The sequence below is a fragment of the Aspergillus foveolatus genome (assembly GCF_047715535.1).
Source record: "Aspergillus foveolatus strain CBS 279.81 unplaced genomic scaffold BDW70scaffold_6, whole genome shotgun sequence".
In the NCBI taxonomy this organism is placed as follows: Eukaryota; Fungi; Ascomycota; class Eurotiomycetes; order Eurotiales; family Aspergillaceae; genus Aspergillus; species Aspergillus foveolatus.
Window position 1 is genome coordinate 421,393 of NW_027396070.1, and position 18,793 is coordinate 440,185.

Consider the following 18,793-nt stretch of genomic DNA (forward strand, 5'->3'; position numbering starts at 1 on the left):
CAAACCCCCCAAAGCCCCCGCATATCCGACCGCCTGGAGAAGGGAGACACGTGTTCCCCAGAATACCACCGACGCAAGGATAAGCAGGATGTTCTTCGGAATGCTCACGAGCGTCATTGTTAGACCAGAGGTTTTGCCGATCTGCACAGGCACGCAACATGCAGTCAGCGATGCAAAAGACAATGAGAAGAAGGGGCGCAGACAGACCAGCGTGAAAACAGCAACGTTCAGCATGAACCCTACCACTGCGTTGAGGAGGAGGGTCCCAAGTCCTGTGGACAGGATAATCCCTAGCAGTCCAGCAGGTGCTGCCTCTGAGGCAGACGACGAGTTGGGGTCAATTTGGTCCAGCAGGAGTGGGAGGATTTCCGTCCTCCATGCCAAGATGCCGTTCATCACAGCGCAAATGGGGGCTGTGTAGTAGAGGCTCAGGAGGGGATCCATATTGGTGAGTCTGAGGCTTTGATTCTGTTCCTGGACTGTGTTTTCGCTTGTCGATGCCTGTTCCTCATCTTTGGGGATCGTTTCATGCAGTGTATCGATACCGAGTTGACCTGGCTCTTCGCCCGTTTCTGTATTGTGTGTCTCCAACGTAGGAGAGGAGGACAAAGAGGAAGAGGAGGAAGTGAGAACCTGCATAAGCACCAGCCTGAGAGCATCACAGACCAAACTAACAAGCTGCACCGCTACACCAACCCAGGAGAACTGGATCTCGCTGACGACAGTCAGTCCGACGCTGGCTGTAATGACGGCCACATTGACAAGCTTGGCCGCGGTCAGTTCTGTGACGCCGTAGAGGGCGCTGATGAGGAGCGTTATCACAGGACCGGAGGCCTGATTCATGTCGTCCATTAGAGTCCAGTCTTCATTCTTTCGTCTTATATCCTGTGAGTAGAAGGGACAGGTTGGGCATGCGTACCTTAAGCATCTGGATAAAGCCGACATTAAGATATATGTATGCCAAATTACTGCAAACGAGACTGCCGGAGTAAAGGAGGCCGATTGGCGCAATTTTGGCCATGTATAGTGCTGGCGTCATCTTGATCGATCTGGGGGTCGCGAGGATGGAGGTGCGAAAGAGGAGCTGGGTGGCGAGGGTTGCGAAGAAGAGGTGCCATGATGTTAGGAGGATTGCTGTTCGGTTGCTATAGTTCAGCACGTTCAGGCAGGTCCTGGGGAAAGAAGAACCTACGGTATCCTGCTTAGATGTTAGTACTGAATGTTGTTTGGGAGTAGATAGTGCTGGTGTTGGTAGGAAGAGGGAGACAAAAGAGAGATGAGATAGGGGGGAGCGCACGAAACGGAGTCGACTCTAGAATCCATTTATTGAAGAGGATTGTCAGGTTGGACCAGAAGATCCAGTTTCTGCATTGTGTGATTTAGCTGGCTGCATCTCTGTGGAGGATAGCCCAGAGGTTGAGGGAGAAGCAAGGGGCATACAGAGTGCAGAGAACGATACTCCATCCTTGGGGAGCGGGTGTAGCATACATTTCGTGAAACTGGTCTCCAAGATGGAAGAGAGACCATGCCTACTCTACTCTTAAGCACTTTCTATTAATATGGGCTGTGCTGTACTGCAATGCAACAATGGCTGACCCGTCTCTGCCAGATGCAACCCTAACTCTCTGGTTCCAAGTAGACAGACGGACTGCAGACACTTCCAGATGCGGCCAAGGTACCGTGGTAACCATACATTATCATACATCTAGAGACTCTGAGCAAACGTACCAAGCTACCAGGTATGCGTGCAATACGTAATAAAGTAACTCGGCCACAGATCCACCCCCATCCGCTTCTTACACTTATCCGCATCAAAATGCGGATTCCCCTTGGCCCCCAGACAAACTTTGACATCACCGTCATCCACCCAGCTAAACGGATAAACCTGCTCCTGGGGCAATAGAATCAATGCATGGCTCAAGCTTTGCATGCTCTCTGGTACCTCCTCCAAACTATACCCGCTCGGACAGAACAGATCCCAACCGGGCTGGATACTCTGGACCCGCGCGCAGAGCTGCCGCCGCAGCGAGATCCCGCCGTCGCTGCTAGAGAGAGAGCTATAGTACTGCTTTATCAGTGGCCCCAGGATCCCTGGGCCCGTCATCCCCTCGACGCTCCCGTCGCCTTTTGGGTTCTCGAGGACGTACAGCACCGGCAAGAGCCAGAACGGGTGGCCTGGGGGAGAGGCCATCCAGCCGTTGGGAACCGCGCCGAGACCGTCAGGGTTGAAGGTGTGTGCCATACGGCCCATAAAGGCTCTCTGGACACCTGACACTGCGTCTGGAGCAGAAAGCATGTCTAGGTGTCGTCTGAGAGGGACTTCGTGCGCCGCGAACAGTGCGCTCACGGGACGAAGGGCTTCCGTGTCGACATCGGCGTACATTCTGCCCGGCCATCAGAGATTTAGAACCAGTAGAAAAGGAAAAATAAAGAGAGAAATAAAGGGAGTAAAAAAAAAGGGACGAAGAGGGTTCAGGCCTGGACGTACCCGCCAAACAAATACATATAGAAATTCCTTGCCATATCTGCGCGGTTAATCTCCTTCGGCAGAGAGCGATACGTCTCCAGAAACCACGGAAAGTACTGCTCGACCAGCAACTCATTGGTCTCATCGTCCCAGAGGACATACTCCCAGTCGGCATTCTGCGCTCTCATAGTCTGCACCCAAGCGTGCGCTGAGGCCGACATGTTGCTTCCCGCGGGGAACCATGTCTGGTGGATGAGTTTGGGAATGGACGTTCTATCACTCGATACACGGCGCGAGAGGAGATCCCTTGCTGAGACGCTTGCTGCTAGTGTTGGTCGTGGAAGAGGCTCACTCGTGGACGGGCTCAGCGGCGTGCTCTCGGGAAGGAGAAATGGCGAGCCTGCTGGGTACAGAGCGATTAGGGTTATCGCCAACAGAACAAAAACCACCGGTTTCCGACGGAGCGCATGTGTAAGAAGATGGCCTGCTTTTGTCGTCCTGGAGGTTGGCTCGGATATCATCTTGACTTTACCTCTGGTCTTTTGTACAAACAATGGGAGTGGGTGAGAATGAACTGGGCCGTGTTTGTAGGAAGTAGGTGACGAGTATATCCGGGCCAGTAAGAGGGTATGGAGACACGACTTTCCGAACGCACTCTGGAATGTAGATCAAGAGAGCAACGACGGTAATCGTCGCAAACGGATTGATCGCGTGGTTGGTCGACCGTGGACCTGAGGGTAGATTTCCGGATGCGGAAATCAGCCCTAAATTCAGATGTCGGCATGCCCACCATTCGACCGACCGCGCAATTGCATCTATTTGATTGAATGAATTATACTCTTTCTAAAGAGACAGTCAATTGTGGCTCTTGTTAACTTTAAGTAGGTCAACACAGATTCACCCGGTCTATGGCGGGGTGCCATTCTTTCCAGGAATAAGCACCGCCGCTCTCTAGAACCCGCATAAGAGTCCTCTCAAATAGACTCCTAAGGGTGAAAGTACAGCAGAGCATTCCCTCGTAGTGTAAACCACTCAGGACGATTCAATGGGACGACTAATATGAGAGTGCAAGTACCAGCAAGAAGAAGGGAAGATAACTGCATCACTGCATCACTAAAGGCTCGGGACATGGGAAATTGTCTATTAATTCCAAACGCAGTCTCTCTCTACCTTGACATACTGTGGAGTGTATCTATGCTAGAATGCATTCTACTAGTGCATTCGCTTGTCGGTGTTGTCGTCCGCAGTAACCTGGCGTATGAGTATGCTCTCACTCCTTCCCTGTTAATCCTTCTCTGCCACCATTTCCTGCAATCCTTCCACTCCATTATGTATGAGTAGACTCAAAGTAAGAATAATGACAGGGAAGTCTGCACAGCCAGACTGATCGCCGACAAGAATTCCTCTTTGCGGTAGGAATAGACCTCCGTACTAACAATATACCTAAATCTCCTTCCTCTCCTGTTTTTTCCCCACTACCTCCTACATTTAGTTATCTCTCCTCGCCCTTCAATCACCATATAGAGGGCATCATAGATATGCAGGATCTCGCCCTGTTCCCATCGAATCCTGCCTGGTGTGACCACAACACCGGCAAACCTAACCGTGGCAGCCAAGGTCTATCAACGGAGCCAATATGACCAGTCTGCTTCGCAGCGCCGGCTTCTCACCTGAACTTTGCTATTTCTCACTCTTACACCGGCGATGTTGCGAAGCCAAGGGTCCTGGGGAAGTCAGAATTCAGCCAATGGTTCTCTCTCCGATCTTTTATGGAAACCCTCTCTATACCTAAGTGGATTATCCCAGACTCCAACAAGGGACGCTAATTTAGCATCTTCTGCACTGAAAAGAAGGGCCTTAAATCGACTTCGGGATCATCTTCCTAGAAAAATACTCTCGGCTGTCTACATTCAGTATCCAGAGCACCCTTGATCGCGAGCTCCCAAAGCAGGTCAAGGATAAATATTGCACTGGGTGTGGAAATTATTGATGCAGGAAAGGCTGGATTTTCTCGTCCAGGAGATACCATGCCTGGAAGCAACCTGCTCTGAAGTAAAAGCCGGGACGATACAGATTGGTTGCGTAATTTGGACATGGCCCAGTCCCATTCTAGCCCTAAATGGGAAACTGCCACTCATCTCGGCTTTGTCGACATCTACGCGTAGCGGCACAACAGTAATCTCTACTATCTCAATCTCTGCTGCTGCTGGTACTGCTACAGGAGCAGGACTATATTCCAAATCATCCACACCATCCTACCAGCGCAGTTCAATCTATGTCCGCAGCGCAATCACGCACTCCCTGGCCTATCCTCGACCGTATCGACGCGGTGCCAGGCCTGTACATCTCAGAGCAAGTTTTCTCGTCTTACCCCCCAACTGATAGCTAGGGTTAACATGAATCATATCCGCTAGCCGCAACTCCGCCCTCTGTCACGGCCTTCTGTCCCAGCACCGAATCTCACATATTCTCTGCATCATGCGCTGGGAGGATCTTCAGCACAGTGTGTCGGCGCCAGTAACGGCTGCAGCTGCAGGCGCTATAGGCGTGCAGCCAGAGCCAGAACCGCAGTATCAGATCCAGCGTAAACAGGTCGAGCTCGATGACGATCCCACGGAGGATTTACTTGGTTGTCTGAACAGTATGTTGAACTGGATTCACGGTGCACTCGTCTGCCCTCATCCATATCCTGAGCCACTTTCACAAATCACGGACTTGAGTCCGCATACTGGCGGGCAGGTCCTGGTGCACTGCGAACGGGGCATTTCGCGCTCGGGGGCTGTGGTAGTCGCTTATAGTACGTTCCGCCCTTCCTTTTCTCCACTGCAGCCTGCCATGCGAACCCAGATAGGGCGAGATCTGGGAGCGTGCTCTAACATACCAGAAAAAGAAAAGAAGAAAAAGTGAAACTTGCTGGAGGCTGCCTGGGGATTATAATTATTGATTCAAAAGAACTAACCAGCTTAACTACCAGTAATGCGAACCCTAGTCCTCCCGTACAGAACCGCCCTCAAAATCGCCCAGCTTTCACGGCCGCAGATCTCGCCGAACATCGGATTCGAGTGGCAGCTGCGAGTATGGGAGGATTGCGGGTATGATGTCTTTGAGAGGGTCCCTATAGGCAACCACGGTCAGATAATGATAAAGCGCAAGGCCGGCTATGAGCAGTGGATTGATGTGATCGATAAGATCTATGACCGGGCTGATGTCGTGGAAATGGCGCGTGCGAAGGAGGACTATCTGAGGAACCTGGCGGAGATGTTGGAAGGTTTGAGGTGAGATGCAGAGTTACTATGTTGGTTGGACATGAACACGGGTTTGAAGATGGACGTCGTTGATTAACAGGGTTGTTAAGCATGTTTGGATTTTTTTGTGGAGTTCGTATATAAAACACACGTCCCTCATTACTCGTTACAGGCTAGGTATCAGAGTTAGCTTCGTCGACTTTGCCTTTCTGTAGAGATAATGGTTAGGGGGTACAAAATCGAGACAGTGGCTCCGGCACGGACCAAGTCCATTTATAGATACAGGAAACTTTGAACGGACCAATATCTCTTTATCTGTAAGCTTTCTTCTCTCACTGGGTCACAGTTCCCACGTACCATGGCCAGGCCCATGGTCTAAACCCTATCGCGACTCACCCTCTTCTCTTGAAGGCCTCCGGCTCAGGTAGAACCTCGATGGTGTCGTCTCTCGCCCTAGCAGTAATCAAATGCTCGAAGCTAGCCGCGTGCTCAACGCGCGGATTAAACGGCTCAAAGTCCCACAAATACCCCAGCGTCCTCAGAATAGAGGTAGCAGAGTAAGAAACAACCTCGCCCTTGTGGTTCGTGCCCCTCTGCTCAACAGCGCCCTTGGCAACCCACGGCGATATCAGCAGTGTTGGGATCCGCCCGCCGAGCCTGTCAAAGGGGAAAGTGTAGTTCTCGCCGTTCGGCGTCTCGAGCGTGAACGTTAGGTCGTCCGGCCGCGGGGCCAAGGGCGCAGGGACGTGGTCGTGGAACCCGCCGCTCTCATCAAAGGTCAAAACAAAGAGCGTGTTGTTCCACTGTGGGCTCGCCCGGAGCGCATCATACACAGACTTGATGAACGTCTCACCATCCGAGATAAGTCCCGAGGGGTGCATGGATGTTGTGCCGACGCCGCAGCATGAGGGGTTGATGTATGTGAATTCAGTCAGATTTCCGGCCGCAGCATCTGTGTAGAACTGCGCCAGCGGCACGATCTTGTTGTCGTTTCCGGTCGCGTAGGTCCAGTCGTAGAAGCCTGCGTCCGGGCCGGTGCCGCCATCGGGATCGACGTAGTTGAGCCACGAATGCCCGGTTTCGGTGAGCTGTTGGAAGATTGAGCGGTTAGGGAGTTCGTGGTTGGTGAATCCGTCGTCGTTTAGGCCGTGGCCGTGGGATGTGCCAGAAACAAGGGCGGCGCGGTTGGGGTTTGTATTCTGCTGATGTTAGAGGTACTTATAGAATCCTTGGTTGGTTGGGATACGTACTCCCGGAATATCAGAGTGCCAGTGGTTAAAGGTCAAGTAGTTCTTCACCAGCGCAGTCAGAACAGGGACCTGCTCTTCCGTATAATAATGCATAACCTCGGTAACCAGGTCCGTCTTATTAGCGACGTCTTCGTACAGCCGCATCTGCTCGTGCGCAAAGCCTTTGTTCGTGGCTTTCAATTCCCCACTCGCAATGGCGGCATTATCAGGAACAAACTCGCCGTAGAACTGGATGTTGTTCCCGTAGATCGCGTGGTCAGGATCGTTGATGACGCTATCAAAACTCTTAGGCGCCGTGCAGGCTTCCCCTTCCGAGGGGTCGGTCAGGTTGAACGGGTTGCAGAAGGGTCCGCTTTGAAGAGGATTCTCTAGACCAGGTGTTGTTTGCCCGCCGAGGATGTTGTCGAACGAGCGGTTCTCCATCACTAGGATGACGACGTTTTTGATGTGTGATTTGAGGTTGGAGATGGAGCGCGCTGTATGCGGTGCCTGGCCTGTTGGGACGGCCAGTGCCGCCGCGGCGAAAGAGAGGAGGCCGAGGAGTGCGCTTGGATGCATTGCGACTGTTGCTTTTGCTTCTGCCTTTGCTGATCGTCGTCGTGGAAGGAGTCACCTTTATACCTGGTCCACGAGCCTGCTCTCGGCCCGCTCGACTAGACAAAGCCATGACCCCCTTGCCTGGGCTACCCTACCCCAACCACGTGCAGCATGTTGAACCTGTAATGCATCGCGCTGGCACAGTCTGTGCCTGAACCGGATGATCTGACGCTGATCGAACTGTCATGGGGACCGCCAAACACGGCTGGAGACATAGCGAGATAGGTCCCTCGCCAATGAGACTGATCTGCAAATGCACGAGTTTCGGTTATGTTGCAGCGAGATGCGGGGCGTACATCGAAGGAGAAGACTAGATCGATTCTATACTTGCGGCCGTGGGACTGTGGGACGGTGAAGGTGGTAGTCAAGCAATGACAAGCAAGCAGTTGCCGGCTTGGTGGGTGTTGTTGGAGCGTACCGGATCGTCGGCTGATGATCACTCAGGGCGTGCGAATGTGCAGCTAATTCATTGGCGGAGGGAGGTTTCGAGTTCTAATAGAGAGTTTCTCATTGGCCTGACATTGGGGAAGGCAGTTGGAGACTTGGAGTTGTACAATAAACATTGGCATAAAACAGGATAGACATCTCTCTGTATGAAGACGATAAAGGTAAACATGTGACCTTATATATTCCAAGCTACCTTCACTACCTACGGTTGAGGATGAAGAGGAACAAGACATGGGGTAAACACATCGGAACGGAACAACAAGGTCCCAAGCTCCTTCTTCAACGGTCGACCAGGAACCGGTAGCAAATGCTACTTGGAACCATGGTAATCTACTATCCTCACAATCCATAAAATCCGGCGACACGCACCCAGAAATTAGATCAATACCAACCGAATCAATCTAGTTCCTCTATGAGAGAAAGCAGAAGCCAGGCATTCGTACGGAAATTATCGCAGCGATACTAGGCGTCGATCCTCTCTCCGCGTTGGTGCAAAACTGGTCCTACCTGATCATCGATTTGTCGGTACATGCGATGGCGGTTAAACCGAAATCATATTGATGGCGAGCTAATGACAAAGTGACAAAGCGGATGATAGAGGGACAGGGATGTTGGACAAAGAAACCTCGAAGGAAAGTCAAGGTCAGAGGTCGAGCATACAGGGACTATGCAGGTCCGAAGTAATATAGGAAAGAGACCCAAAGAGACGGAAAGAGGCTCTGAAATGGTTGATTCCTACTCCGTAAGGGAGTAACTCATATCATTAGTATGCAATTATATACAAATGAGGCTTCGACTGGCGATAGCCTCTTTGGCAGGTCGTGTCAGTTTGGAGTCCTGGTGACTTTGCAGCTGACTTCGGTTTACCCTGCTCCTAGCAGGATCCTGGTAGGTCTTGAGCGAGCGGGAGCATCGTAATGCTGCTGATGCTGTTCTGAAGCGGCATCGGTTGGCGTCGTCGAATTCGTCGAGCGGCGCGTGAGAGCCATGTGCGTGGCCAAATACGTATGGGCAGTTGCCCGGCGGGACCAAACTTGGTTTTTGTTCGCGGAATATGTGCAGTATGTGTAGGGTGTATCGCATCGTTAGTCTCTGTAATCAGTCGTCGCTCGAAGAGGTCCCCGAAGATGGTGCTTGAGCACAAACAAGCTCAAGCTGAATATCATCCTGGCTTCGCGGCTGTGTGGTCCCATACATCGGGGTGCGGCTGATGATTCCAACAGCGACTTGTTCGGCTTGCTGAGCGGCCGTCATATTATCTATCAAGAATGTAGACCAGGTATTGTCGCTATTCCCGGTCTTCTTAATGACCGCCGTCTTGTCATCCTCATTCTCGACCGCGAATTCTATTATTCCAGTTATTATAAGGTCCTGATAGTCGACATTTCTGTACTTACCCTCAACAGGGAACCGCTGAACATCAAATAACGGTGGCGGGCAGTTGGCCACAGGCGGCGGATTGTCACGGAACGAACCGATCACCGTTCGAAGAGGGTCTTCATAAGACTTTCCACTTGTGACGAGAGTGAAGATCATCTGCTGCAAGTGACTCTTGAGATGCATGGAGCAATCAGGGCCCCAAACGCCATCACATCCATTGTTGTCGCCCGACGGTGTGCCGGTCAGGTTTCCCACACGCACCGCAATCTCAGACGTGCGGTTGATATCAATGGCGGAATTGTTGACATAGGCTTCATATCCAATCCAGAACCCGGCCTTGGTCATCGGCTCCTGGCCTTTTCCCCGGGCATCGGCATCGAAAGCGTAGTAGAAGTTGATCGGTTCTAGGAAGAGGGGAGGAAATTTAAAAGAGATGGCGGTCTGAGCCAGCGGGTCGACGCATCCGGTATCCCAGAAACTGCATAAATCGGCGGTTGCAGGAGAATAAAGCGTCGCTATGATTATAAGAAGGAACAAGTACGGTCGGGCTATCGACCATGGTGTACGAAGGATAGCCATTTGGTCAGCAATCGTCTAGCAACTGCCTTGAGGCTCGATTATGCAGAGGGCATCCTACTGCAGATGTCCAGTCCGTCGTGGAGAAAACAAGTTTAGGCCACGGTCGACGAAAGGAAGCCGATCCCTTGTCGTTGCACAGGATGATGAAGTTCGAGGCCGTTGGAGTTAAGGACAATTATCATTTAATAAGCGCCTCCGCGTTTCAGATAAGTTCAAACCAGCCCGCTCATCCAACGGTCGCTAGGAAGAATAACAACCGAGTTTGGATCGCTGCTCTGCTACGCAAAACGGCGAAAAGTTGAACGTCGCGCGGAAGCCGTTGGAAAGCCGGTGGTGGGATTTTGAAGCAAAAGGGGACGCCAGTATCAAGGGCGGCAAGGAATAGCCCGGAAAGACGAGGACCGAGCCAATAGAGAGAATAAAGCAACAGCAGAATAGTCAACAGATAGTAAAGTTGACGGAGAAATGCCGGCGGGAAAGAGCGACACAGCAAAGGCCAGAGGGTGATGGAAGTCGGCAGGTTAAAGGTCAGACTGCGCTCAGAAGTTCCAAGACTTGGTAGGGCCCGTAGGTGGTGGTCACAGTAAACAGCTAGCGGTCTCCCTGGTGGCCTTGGCGGCGATGCTGAATGGCGGTCTCCGCATCCTCTCTCCAAATTTGGCAACTGCGGGTGGGGATCGCTTCCAGGGTCGTCCCAGCCAACCACTCACTGACCATGGAAGGGTAGCGCTGGTTCAGCATTGAATTTGCCCGAGACATCTGATTTCACAGTGTACACTCTGTCATGCTGTGTGATGCTCTCAGAAAAAATACTCTAAGATCCAGTCTATTATTATACCTACCATCAACTAAGTCCCATGCTTCCAACAGTAAGGCTAGAAATGCCCTGGATCAGGGTGGCGCTCTTGGCGTCTGGCCCCCCCCACTTCGTGCCTCTTTATCTGCTCATTGGCCCCTTCAGGGTCTTTGCGGGAAAAAAAACATTCTCGCTGACCTCATCCATTCGACGCAGGAATCCGTGCCTGTCGATGACGCAATGGATCTATTAGATCTGCTTGTTGGCTTTTGAACATCGGCCGGTCCCTGGATTAGCATAGGACGATCAGTCAGGATCTCCAGGATACATAAACTGATTGGAGTGAGAGAGGCAGAGGCTGAGGCTGAGGCTGATTTGTCACGATAAGACTTCCTTTAAGAACTCTTAAGAGTATGCTCTCTGTACATCGAACTTACTTGCGGATCAGCCGGGAAAGTCGAGTTTGTGGGATCTCAATATGATTGTCATCGAGAATATATTCCCATATGTAAATCATGTATCACTATAGTACATACAACTACAGTCCAGTATGGCAGCAAATTTCATGCAAATGAACAGAAAAGAACTAAGTGTCAGCTGCGGCGCGTGGTCACCACTATCGTCTAAGGGTCCGGCGAGAGAAGTTTTTTCTCTCGCGACCTCTGCGAATCGGCACAACCTCGCTTGGCATTGGATGCCAGGTCTGCCGATTTCGCAGGTCTCTTCTGATCTGTTTTTCTAATTCCATGACTTTAATCATGACTCGAATGAGCGGCTTCAAGTGCGGCATATGTTTCCAAAGCCAACTCGCATTCTCTGGGACGGCTTCGTTGTGTTGAAATACAACATTCATGGCCGCCGCACGATTCTTGTGCCGGCGTATAGATCGAGGTGTCCGCTTGACCGGGATCACATATTCATCCCAGTTAAATGGTGGGAGATCGATTTTGATCTGGTTGTCGCCACTAGGCGACGGGGAGACAGCACTATTGATACCGTGCGTGGGATTATAAATCTGCCTTTTCCATGCGCGGTAAAGCTTCCACTCGGTTGGGAGTAGCCTTTCAGTCGCAAGGCGCCAGGACTTCGTGCTGACTCTTTGCTCCCCAGCAAGCCGAAGGCCTGTCTGTTGCCAAAACCTAGTATCGGACAGTAGCACGTTACGCGAAGTCGCCTCATCTGGCAATTGGCGGGTGCTAGGTGCTTCGCAAGCTGGGTTTGATATGACCTGATCTTTAGGTATAAACTCAAAGCTTCCATGGCTTGCTTCCTTACTCTGCCGGTTTGCTTTTCGCACAAAAAAAGAAGAGATCATGGTAGGAAGCGCCAGTTTCCTCTTCCCTTGCTTTTCCGTAAGTCCCCCCACGAAGCCCACAGGGGCTGATTCAGGTTCGACGGTCATCTCTCCTTTTCGCAAAAAAGAAGGCCAGCCACGGATCTTGCCTTTTGTTTGTTTTCGCTCATTGCTAGTATGCATGCTTTCCCTCAGACACTGCACGGCAAGTTCCCCAGACAAAGTTTCGTTATTGTCTAGTGAGGTATCTGCTAGTCGTTTGATATTGTCCAGGCCAAGTCTCAAACTATCCTCTTTCACATCGATACCGAAGCGAGGTTCGGGTCTAGGCGCTAGGCTCTCCATACCATATAAATTGTGTGGCTGTCCTTCATGGCGCCGAGGTCTCACTTTTTCTTCTCGAACGGCAGCGTCTGAGTCACTTTTGTCATGAGAAATGTGAGAATCAAAGCTGGGCACTTCGAGTTTCCCTGTTTCACGTTCCTGCGCATCGGCTGCTAGCTGGCGAAAGAAATCAAAAAGCTTCGACTGAGCGGCTGGTTCGAAATCCGTACTTGGCTTTTTGGGGGGTGTGGTAAAATATCGCTTCGTGGAATCGTCCGAGGTAGAGAAGCAGTGGTGTATTGGATGTCGGTAGACCTTGGGAAACATGCTATAGCCATTGACATCAACCAGATATTGAAGTGCAAAGGGGCCCCGGCCCTTTGGTCCTGACGTTCCGCATACTGGCCGCAGGTTTCTTGCGAGCATAGCGTCAATCAGCTATGCTAAATGCATGCATGCGTCCATCAGTATGTCCTGCCAACGAGGCCGGTACGTCAAAGAGCTGGTGTACTGGAGACTCTTTGGGTATAGCAGAAGTGCCATCAGAACTCTCGAATCCAACTATACCAGGTGGACAAACGATTTCGCTGACTAAGCAGGCAGACGAACGGCACGAATAATTACCCAGGTAACCCGACAGTTTTTACAGTAGAAGGATAATGTGAGGTAGTACATTGTAACTTCTTGAAATATGCTTGTCAGGTGGCAAGTGATCGATATATTGTACAGTAGCTGTGCTCAAACGAATGAGACAACTAGTTTAGCCATACAGCTCTTAGTATAATACATGGTTTCGTGACAGGTTCGTCAAACACGTAAAGTGCAACATGCTCCTGGCAAACAGATAGTGTCCAGAAAGCAAGTCTGGAAAGAAAAAGTATGTTGAAACAAAATAGGAGGAGAGTGTCCATATGAATCAAATGAAACCCAAACGCCAATGCTCCGCGCTCGAATGCCGCACTAATTTAGCCAATGTCAAATCTCTCCCAAAGGGCCGAAAATAAACGGGAGTTAGTCGTCGTTGTCAGAATTCCCTGCGAGCCAGACACGCTTCCAAGGACCCTCTGTCCCAACAGCTATGGCCTCACGGTCCTGGCGCATGCCGTCAAGAACGCCGACTATGCCACCGCTGCGCAGACGCTCAAGAACGACATTCATTCCTTGCTTGCTCTTGAGAATGGCGTCGCGGGTACGGTTAAGCCCAATCAGTTCAATGGTCCGCTGGATCCCCGCAGTGGACAACGAGGTGAAAAAACCCCGTTTGGGAGCCTCTTCTTCATAGTCTCCGGTGAGATCCTCTGTTTTCCTACGACCAAGAAGCTTTCCCTGTCCGAAGCGCGAGCGGAAGGTAACAGTGGTGTTCACCGTGGTTCGTTCAGTTCGCTTGTCATCGAGCAAGAGACCGTCAAGCTTCTCTTGACTTCCCTCCAATGGCTGGCGTCGATAGACTTGCCTTTCCACTACACTTAATATTCCAGTCCATTCCATGTTGCGGGACTCGGACTCCATCCAGCCTTCCTTGACATCGACAACTGTGGTCTCAAGGATATAGCTCTGGCCGGAATTGTCGGATCCGCCGATTCCCTTCGGGAGGAGCTTCAAGATTCCTGACGGCACTTTTGACTTCTTCAGATGAATCCGGGTCGTATGAAGACGATGTGTCGTCGGGTCGACATAGCGATCGATGACATCGGTCGTCAGGACATGTCTCGAATACGGGTTTGGATAACGTAGGAAGTAGGCAAGAGAGACGGCGGGAAAGGAATAATCGTATGTATAGAGGTTCTCGAAGAACTTCATAGTTGCCGTAGCATGTACACTGCACGCAATTGATTCTGCTTCGATGATAGAGAATGGTATGATGCTGAAGGTGGATGTGGCGATCTGGAGCTGGCGGATGCTAAGTGTCGTCTGCTCAATCACCTTTTCTTTGGCTTTTCCGCCTGGCTCGGACCAGAAATTCTGCCACTGAGCAGCTAGTTGCGCACTAGTCCCAATCAGTAAATGCGGGGTGGTACTACGCTGCATCACGTGACATAGTACCACACAAAGTCCTGGGTGCGATTGGGGTGCATTGACATCATTACCTATAATACTTGGTCCTCATAAGATGTCAGAGGTCAGTTTAGTAGGGTACGGTGCCTCCAGGCAAGGATGAGGTGCTTAGAGATCGGTAGCAGGGATTCCTCGAAGTTGAGTTCGTCTTTGTCCACCCTAAAGGCATCTCAGTGATCTTAAATACAAGAACTATTGTGTATACCATGAGTCCAAGGCGAAAACTTTATATTGGAGTATATTGGATCTCGGCGACTTCATATTTATTGGAGGTAATGGACTTTGCATCACCACAGGCTCGCAAGGAATATATGGCCTTTAGCTTAGGTCAAAGATCTGCTCTAGCTATATTCTTATGGATCACACGGCCTACTCTTTCTGTTCGAGCACAATTTGGCCAAGAATGAACCCTCGCACCCCATTACTCAGCAAGCATACCTCTCCGTCAACGAGATCCCGAGTGGTAATGACTTCCTCGGTGCAGAAGCCTTGATTTAGGGCGTAACGTCTGCTTGTACCCGCGTTACCACCGCTTGACAGCGGGGGAGTAATCCACGCAGGCACATCCCGTTTCGTAGGCCCTCGCCGCTGAAAATACGGAGTTGTGATGCTTCCCTCCATAATCTCTCCCTGCGGGTTCACGAGGAGCACTTCGGCGGTATCCTGCGGTGTCGTGATTCCGGCTCGAGCTCGTGCAGATGCGTAGTCTTCACGAGCTGTTGTCTTGTGTGTAGTGAGTCCCGACGGGGTCGTATAGGCCGTATCAACATATACCCGCCACGGTGTAGACGTTGGGCTGATTATGAAGGGGACAAGAAAACTCTCCAGTTCGATGTGTGCGGCAGGACTGGTCTCGACCTTGCAGCTTCCGTTTTGGTCCACAACTATTCGAATACGCCAGCATTGTTCTTTCTGAGGTATAAAGGTGTCAAGATATTGAGCGAACTGGGTAAGGTCTTGCTCGAGGAACTCTGACGCTTTGTCCCAGTTGAAGTAGCGTGCGGCGCTGCGGAGTCGGTCTTGATGGTACGGGAGGAGGTAGTACGGAGAGAGCAGCGGATCAGGATAAGTATGAGTATTGCCGAGTCGTTGACGGACTACCGTTGGAAGAGAGGGGTCGTATCGTAGCGTGGATATGATCTCAAAAGATTGTGAAGACATTGTTCACCAGCGTTGTAAAACCTTGCGGCTGGCTTGCGTTCATTTTTTTGAATTTTGGACCTATCCACGTGCAGTAGAACCAGGTTAGGCCGAGAGCCCTGAGCTACTGACAGGAGTTTTGTTAGCCCATGTGGGCAAGAAAAGAAAAGCCAGGCCCATCAATTATCGCCATTATCATTGCCAACCCTTCCAGTTTGTCAGAGAGGTCTGATGACGATGCTTCAAGCTCCGATTCCCATCTGGTGCCATGGCGGGTGTGGAGCAAGCAGACCTGGCCATCGAATTTGAATGAGCGTGATTGGGCCAGCCAGCACAGAGCTCGGAACCCGCTGTTGCGTTGCCGGGAACGCATAATCTTTTTCAAGGCCGCATCTCTCCCAACTCCTCAAACCAGTCTGAAACGCGGCCTTTTGCCTACCACCTGCTGGTTCGTCTCCCGTTGAATATACTTATTCTATTGTAATTGACTTTGATTTATTTGCCTAGGATTTTCCGTCAAAAAAGGGGGAACAGAAAACACGCAAGGACAAGGCGATACTAGACACGAAGCACAAGGGTCATTTCCTCGGTCATCATGTCAAGCAGCTCACCTCTGCCCGAACCATCGAGGAACGTGGTTGTCGATACTGCTTCCCTTCCCCCTTCCTCCACAGCATCCGTATGGGACCGGATTTCGAAATGGGTGTCTGAGAACAAGGCGCTCGTCTATACTGTTGCCGGCGTCGCGGTCGTGGTAACCAGCGCCGGTGTCGTCTACTACCTCTCCGACTCCAGCCGGTCTGGTAAACCCTCCCCCACTACTGCTGCGCCTACAGAGAAGAAAAAGAAGAAGAGCGGGAGCCAGCGACGAAAGGAGAAGAAGGCCGAGGAGGAAAGAAAGAGCAAAGCTGCCTCTGTCCAGGACGGTGTGTGCATCATGGATCAGTAGCCCTTCTCGCGCACAATCGCTGACTTCTTCTCAGAGAAACCAGAAAAGAAAGCTGAAGAGCCTTTAGAAGAAATACCTGAAGTTGACGAGGCGACCGTTGGACAATTGGATGAGGAGGTGCGTTCCGTTTCATGCCATTGCCGGCGCCGCTTGCTGATGAAGACCTAGACCCGGAAAGCATACGCTGCGAAATTAAAAGCCGCCGGAAACAAGGCCTATGGCGCCAAGGATTATCCTAGAGCCATTGAACTATACGGAAAAGCTATCCTCTGCAAGCCCGACCCGGTTTTCTACTCGAACCGTGCCGCTTGCTACAACGTTCAGTCGGAATGGGAAAAGGTCGTCGAAGACACCAGTGCGGCCCTTGCAATGGATAGCGAGTACGTCAAGGCTTTGAACAGGCGCGCCATTGCGTACGAGCATCTCGAGAAGTATAGCGAAGCCCTTCTTGATTTTACTGCTAGCTGCATTATCGATGGCTTCTCAAACGAAGTCAGTCGTGTTGCTCTCGAGCGGCTCTTGAAAAAGGTCGCGGAGAGGAAGGGCAAGGAGATCCTTGAGGCCAAGGGCAAGAAGCTGCCCAGTCCTACTTTTGTCTCCAACTACCTCCAAAGCTTCCGCCCCAAGTCTCTCCCCGAAGGTCTTGACGAGTCTGCCGACATCCCTGAAGAGTCTGGAAAGGGTCAACTCCGCAAGGGTCTTTTAGCAATGGCGAAGAAGACCGGCGACGGCTACGAAGAGGCGGCCGCCGCCTTTGTCAAGGCTCTCGAGCTTGGCGACTTGGGTGAATTTGAGGGTCTGGCTCTGAACCAACGAGCAACTTTCACATACTTGCAAGGCAATGCGCAGAACGCTCTGGCCGATCTTAACAAGAGCGTTGAGCTGGACCCCTCGCTCGTTCAGAGCTACATCAAGCGCGCCAGCTTGCACCTTGAACTAGGTAAGTCCCACAACTCTCGTTGACTATTTCTATCTAACTTTGTAAAGGCAACAAGGATGCTGCCCAAGACGACTTTGAACTTGCAATAACCCACAACAAGGACGACCCTGATATCTACTACCACCGTGCTCAGCTTCATTTCATCCTGGGCGAATTTGCAGAAGCTGCGAAGGACTACCAGAAGTCCATCGACCTCGACCGAACTTTCATTTATTCACACATCCAGCTCGGTGTCACACAATATAAGATGGGTTCTGTCGCGTCTGCGATGGCTACTTTCAGAAGGTCCGTGAAGAACTTCGAAGATGTTCCCGATGTCTACAACTACTACGGTGAACTTCTCCTGGACCAGCAGAACTTTTCTGAAGCCATCGAGAAGTTCGACAAGGCCGTCGAGATGGAAAAACAAAGCAAGCCAATGAGCATCAATGTCCTTCCTCTGATCAACAAGGCCCTTGCTTTGTTCCAGTGGAAGCATGACTTTGCAGAGGCCGAGCAGCTGTGCCAAAAGGCTCTGATCAGTGAGTTCACCTTCTATGTCTTTCCAATGGTTTCAATGCTAACAATAGTAGTTGACCCTGAGTGCGACATCGCTGTTGGTACCATGGCTCAACTGCTCCTGCAGCAGGGCAAGGTTTCCCAGGCGCTCAAGTACTTCGAGCGTGCTGCAGAGCTTGCCCGCACCGAGCCCGAGATTGTCAACGCCATTTCGTATGCTGAGGCAACTCGAACCCAACTTGAAGTCCAGGAAAAATACCCACAGCTTGCCGCGCGCCTGCAGAGTATGGGCGCTGGCTTCGGCGGCCCTCCCCCCATGTAGAGGTCCTCTTCTCTTTATCCAAGCCTTGAATGCCAGAGACATGTTGAGCTGGTTTCTGGCAATAGTTGACTAATTAACGGTTCTCCGCTGTGAGTGTATTTATTAACTGGTTTCATCTGTTGTTTCATTCTTTTGGACATTGATATGTGGTTTGTCATTTGTCTTTACTTTGATGATCGTGCTGCTGCTTTTCAAACGGGTCGTCCGGGAACTGGTTCCGTTCTCCGTGCCTGGTTACTGGACGACACTCTCATGTATGTACCATAGTGGTAGTAGGTAATAATGGATAGAGTTGGACGATATGTGGTGAGGGCTCAGTGAGCAGGTTAGGACCTTGGTACACGGCCACTTGTAGTCAAGTCTTCAGTATGTAGGCTGGCCGCTGATGGCTCAACCGCTCGGGAGAATCCACAGTGCGTGTCCACCTGATAGCAACCACCCCACTTAGTCCATCTACTTATCAGTCCCCGGCATCCACCAGCGCCTTATCCCCCTCATTCTATGCCCGCC

The 18,793-nt window shown here is 51.3% G+C and overlaps 7 protein-coding genes across 7 annotated transcripts; 2 read left to right on the plus strand and 5 right to left on the minus strand.

Moving 5' to 3' along the window:
• Nucleotides 1-1,732: 1,732 nt before the first annotated feature.
• On the minus strand, nucleotides 1,733-2,988 carry BDW70DRAFT_147813 (glycosyltransferase family 32 protein; the record flags this gene model as incomplete). Its single annotated transcript, XM_073738775.1, has 2 exons — nucleotides 1,733-2,384; nucleotides 2,489-2,988. The coding sequence occupies 2 exons, from the start codon at nucleotides 2,986-2,988 to the stop codon at nucleotides 1,733-1,735; spliced, it is 1,152 nt and encodes a 383-aa protein (XP_073599454.1).
• A 1,957-nt stretch (nucleotides 2,989-4,945) lies between these two features.
• BDW70DRAFT_156802 (dual specificity protein phosphatase family protein) lies at nucleotides 4,946-5,746 on the plus strand (the record flags this gene model as incomplete). The annotated part of the gene is made up of 2 exons (XM_073740244.1): nucleotides 4,946-5,264; nucleotides 5,442-5,746. 2 exons carry the CDS (start codon nucleotides 4,946-4,948, stop codon nucleotides 5,744-5,746), a joined length of 624 nt encoding a protein of 207 aa, XP_073599455.1.
• Nucleotides 5,747-6,104: 358 nt separating this feature from the next.
• Nucleotides 6,105-7,520, minus strand: BDW70DRAFT_156803 (phosphoesterase superfamily protein; the record flags this gene model as incomplete). The annotated part of the gene is made up of 2 exons (XM_073740245.1): nucleotides 6,105-6,911; nucleotides 6,963-7,520. 2 exons carry the CDS (start codon nucleotides 7,518-7,520, stop codon nucleotides 6,105-6,107), a joined length of 1,365 nt encoding a protein of 454 aa, XP_073599456.1.
• Nucleotides 7,521-8,690: 1,170 nt separating this feature from the next.
• Nucleotides 8,691-10,078, minus strand: BDW70DRAFT_102566 (uncharacterized protein). The gene is made up of 2 exons (XM_073734320.1): nucleotides 9,404-10,078; nucleotides 8,691-9,352 (listed from the first exon to the last, which is right to left on the minus strand). The coding sequence occupies exons 1-2, from the start codon at nucleotides 9,963-9,965 to the stop codon at nucleotides 9,105-9,107; spliced, it is 810 nt and encodes a 269-aa protein (XP_073599457.1). The 5' UTR covers nucleotides 9,966-10,078; the 3' UTR covers nucleotides 8,691-9,104.
• Nucleotides 10,079-10,952: 874 nt separating this feature from the next.
• On the minus strand, nucleotides 10,953-13,008 carry BDW70DRAFT_170768 (uncharacterized protein). The gene has a single exon (XM_073743020.1). The coding sequence runs from the start codon at nucleotides 12,803-12,805 to the stop codon at nucleotides 11,378-11,380; it is 1,428 nt and encodes a 475-aa protein (XP_073599458.1). The 5' UTR covers nucleotides 12,806-13,008; the 3' UTR covers nucleotides 10,953-11,377.
• A 382-nt stretch (nucleotides 13,009-13,390) lies between these two features.
• Nucleotides 13,391-15,595, minus strand: BDW70DRAFT_147817 (aminotransferase class IV-domain-containing protein; the record flags this gene model as incomplete). Its single annotated transcript, XM_073738776.1, has 3 exons — nucleotides 13,391-14,198; nucleotides 14,691-14,750; nucleotides 14,808-15,595. The coding sequence occupies 3 exons, from the start codon at nucleotides 15,593-15,595 to the stop codon at nucleotides 13,391-13,393; spliced, it is 1,656 nt and encodes a 551-aa protein (XP_073599459.1).
• A 383-nt stretch (nucleotides 15,596-15,978) lies between these two features.
• On the plus strand, nucleotides 15,979-18,585 carry tom70 (putative mitochondrial outer membrane translocase receptor (TOM70)). The gene is made up of 6 exons (XM_073735628.1): nucleotides 15,979-16,022; nucleotides 16,082-16,500; nucleotides 16,558-16,640; nucleotides 16,692-17,463; nucleotides 17,511-17,984; nucleotides 18,036-18,585. Exons 2-6 carry the CDS (start codon nucleotides 16,170-16,172, stop codon nucleotides 18,281-18,283), a joined length of 1,908 nt encoding a protein of 635 aa, XP_073599460.1. The 5' UTR covers nucleotides 15,979-16,022; nucleotides 16,082-16,169; the 3' UTR covers nucleotides 18,284-18,585.
• Nucleotides 18,586-18,793: the final 208 nt, after the last annotated feature.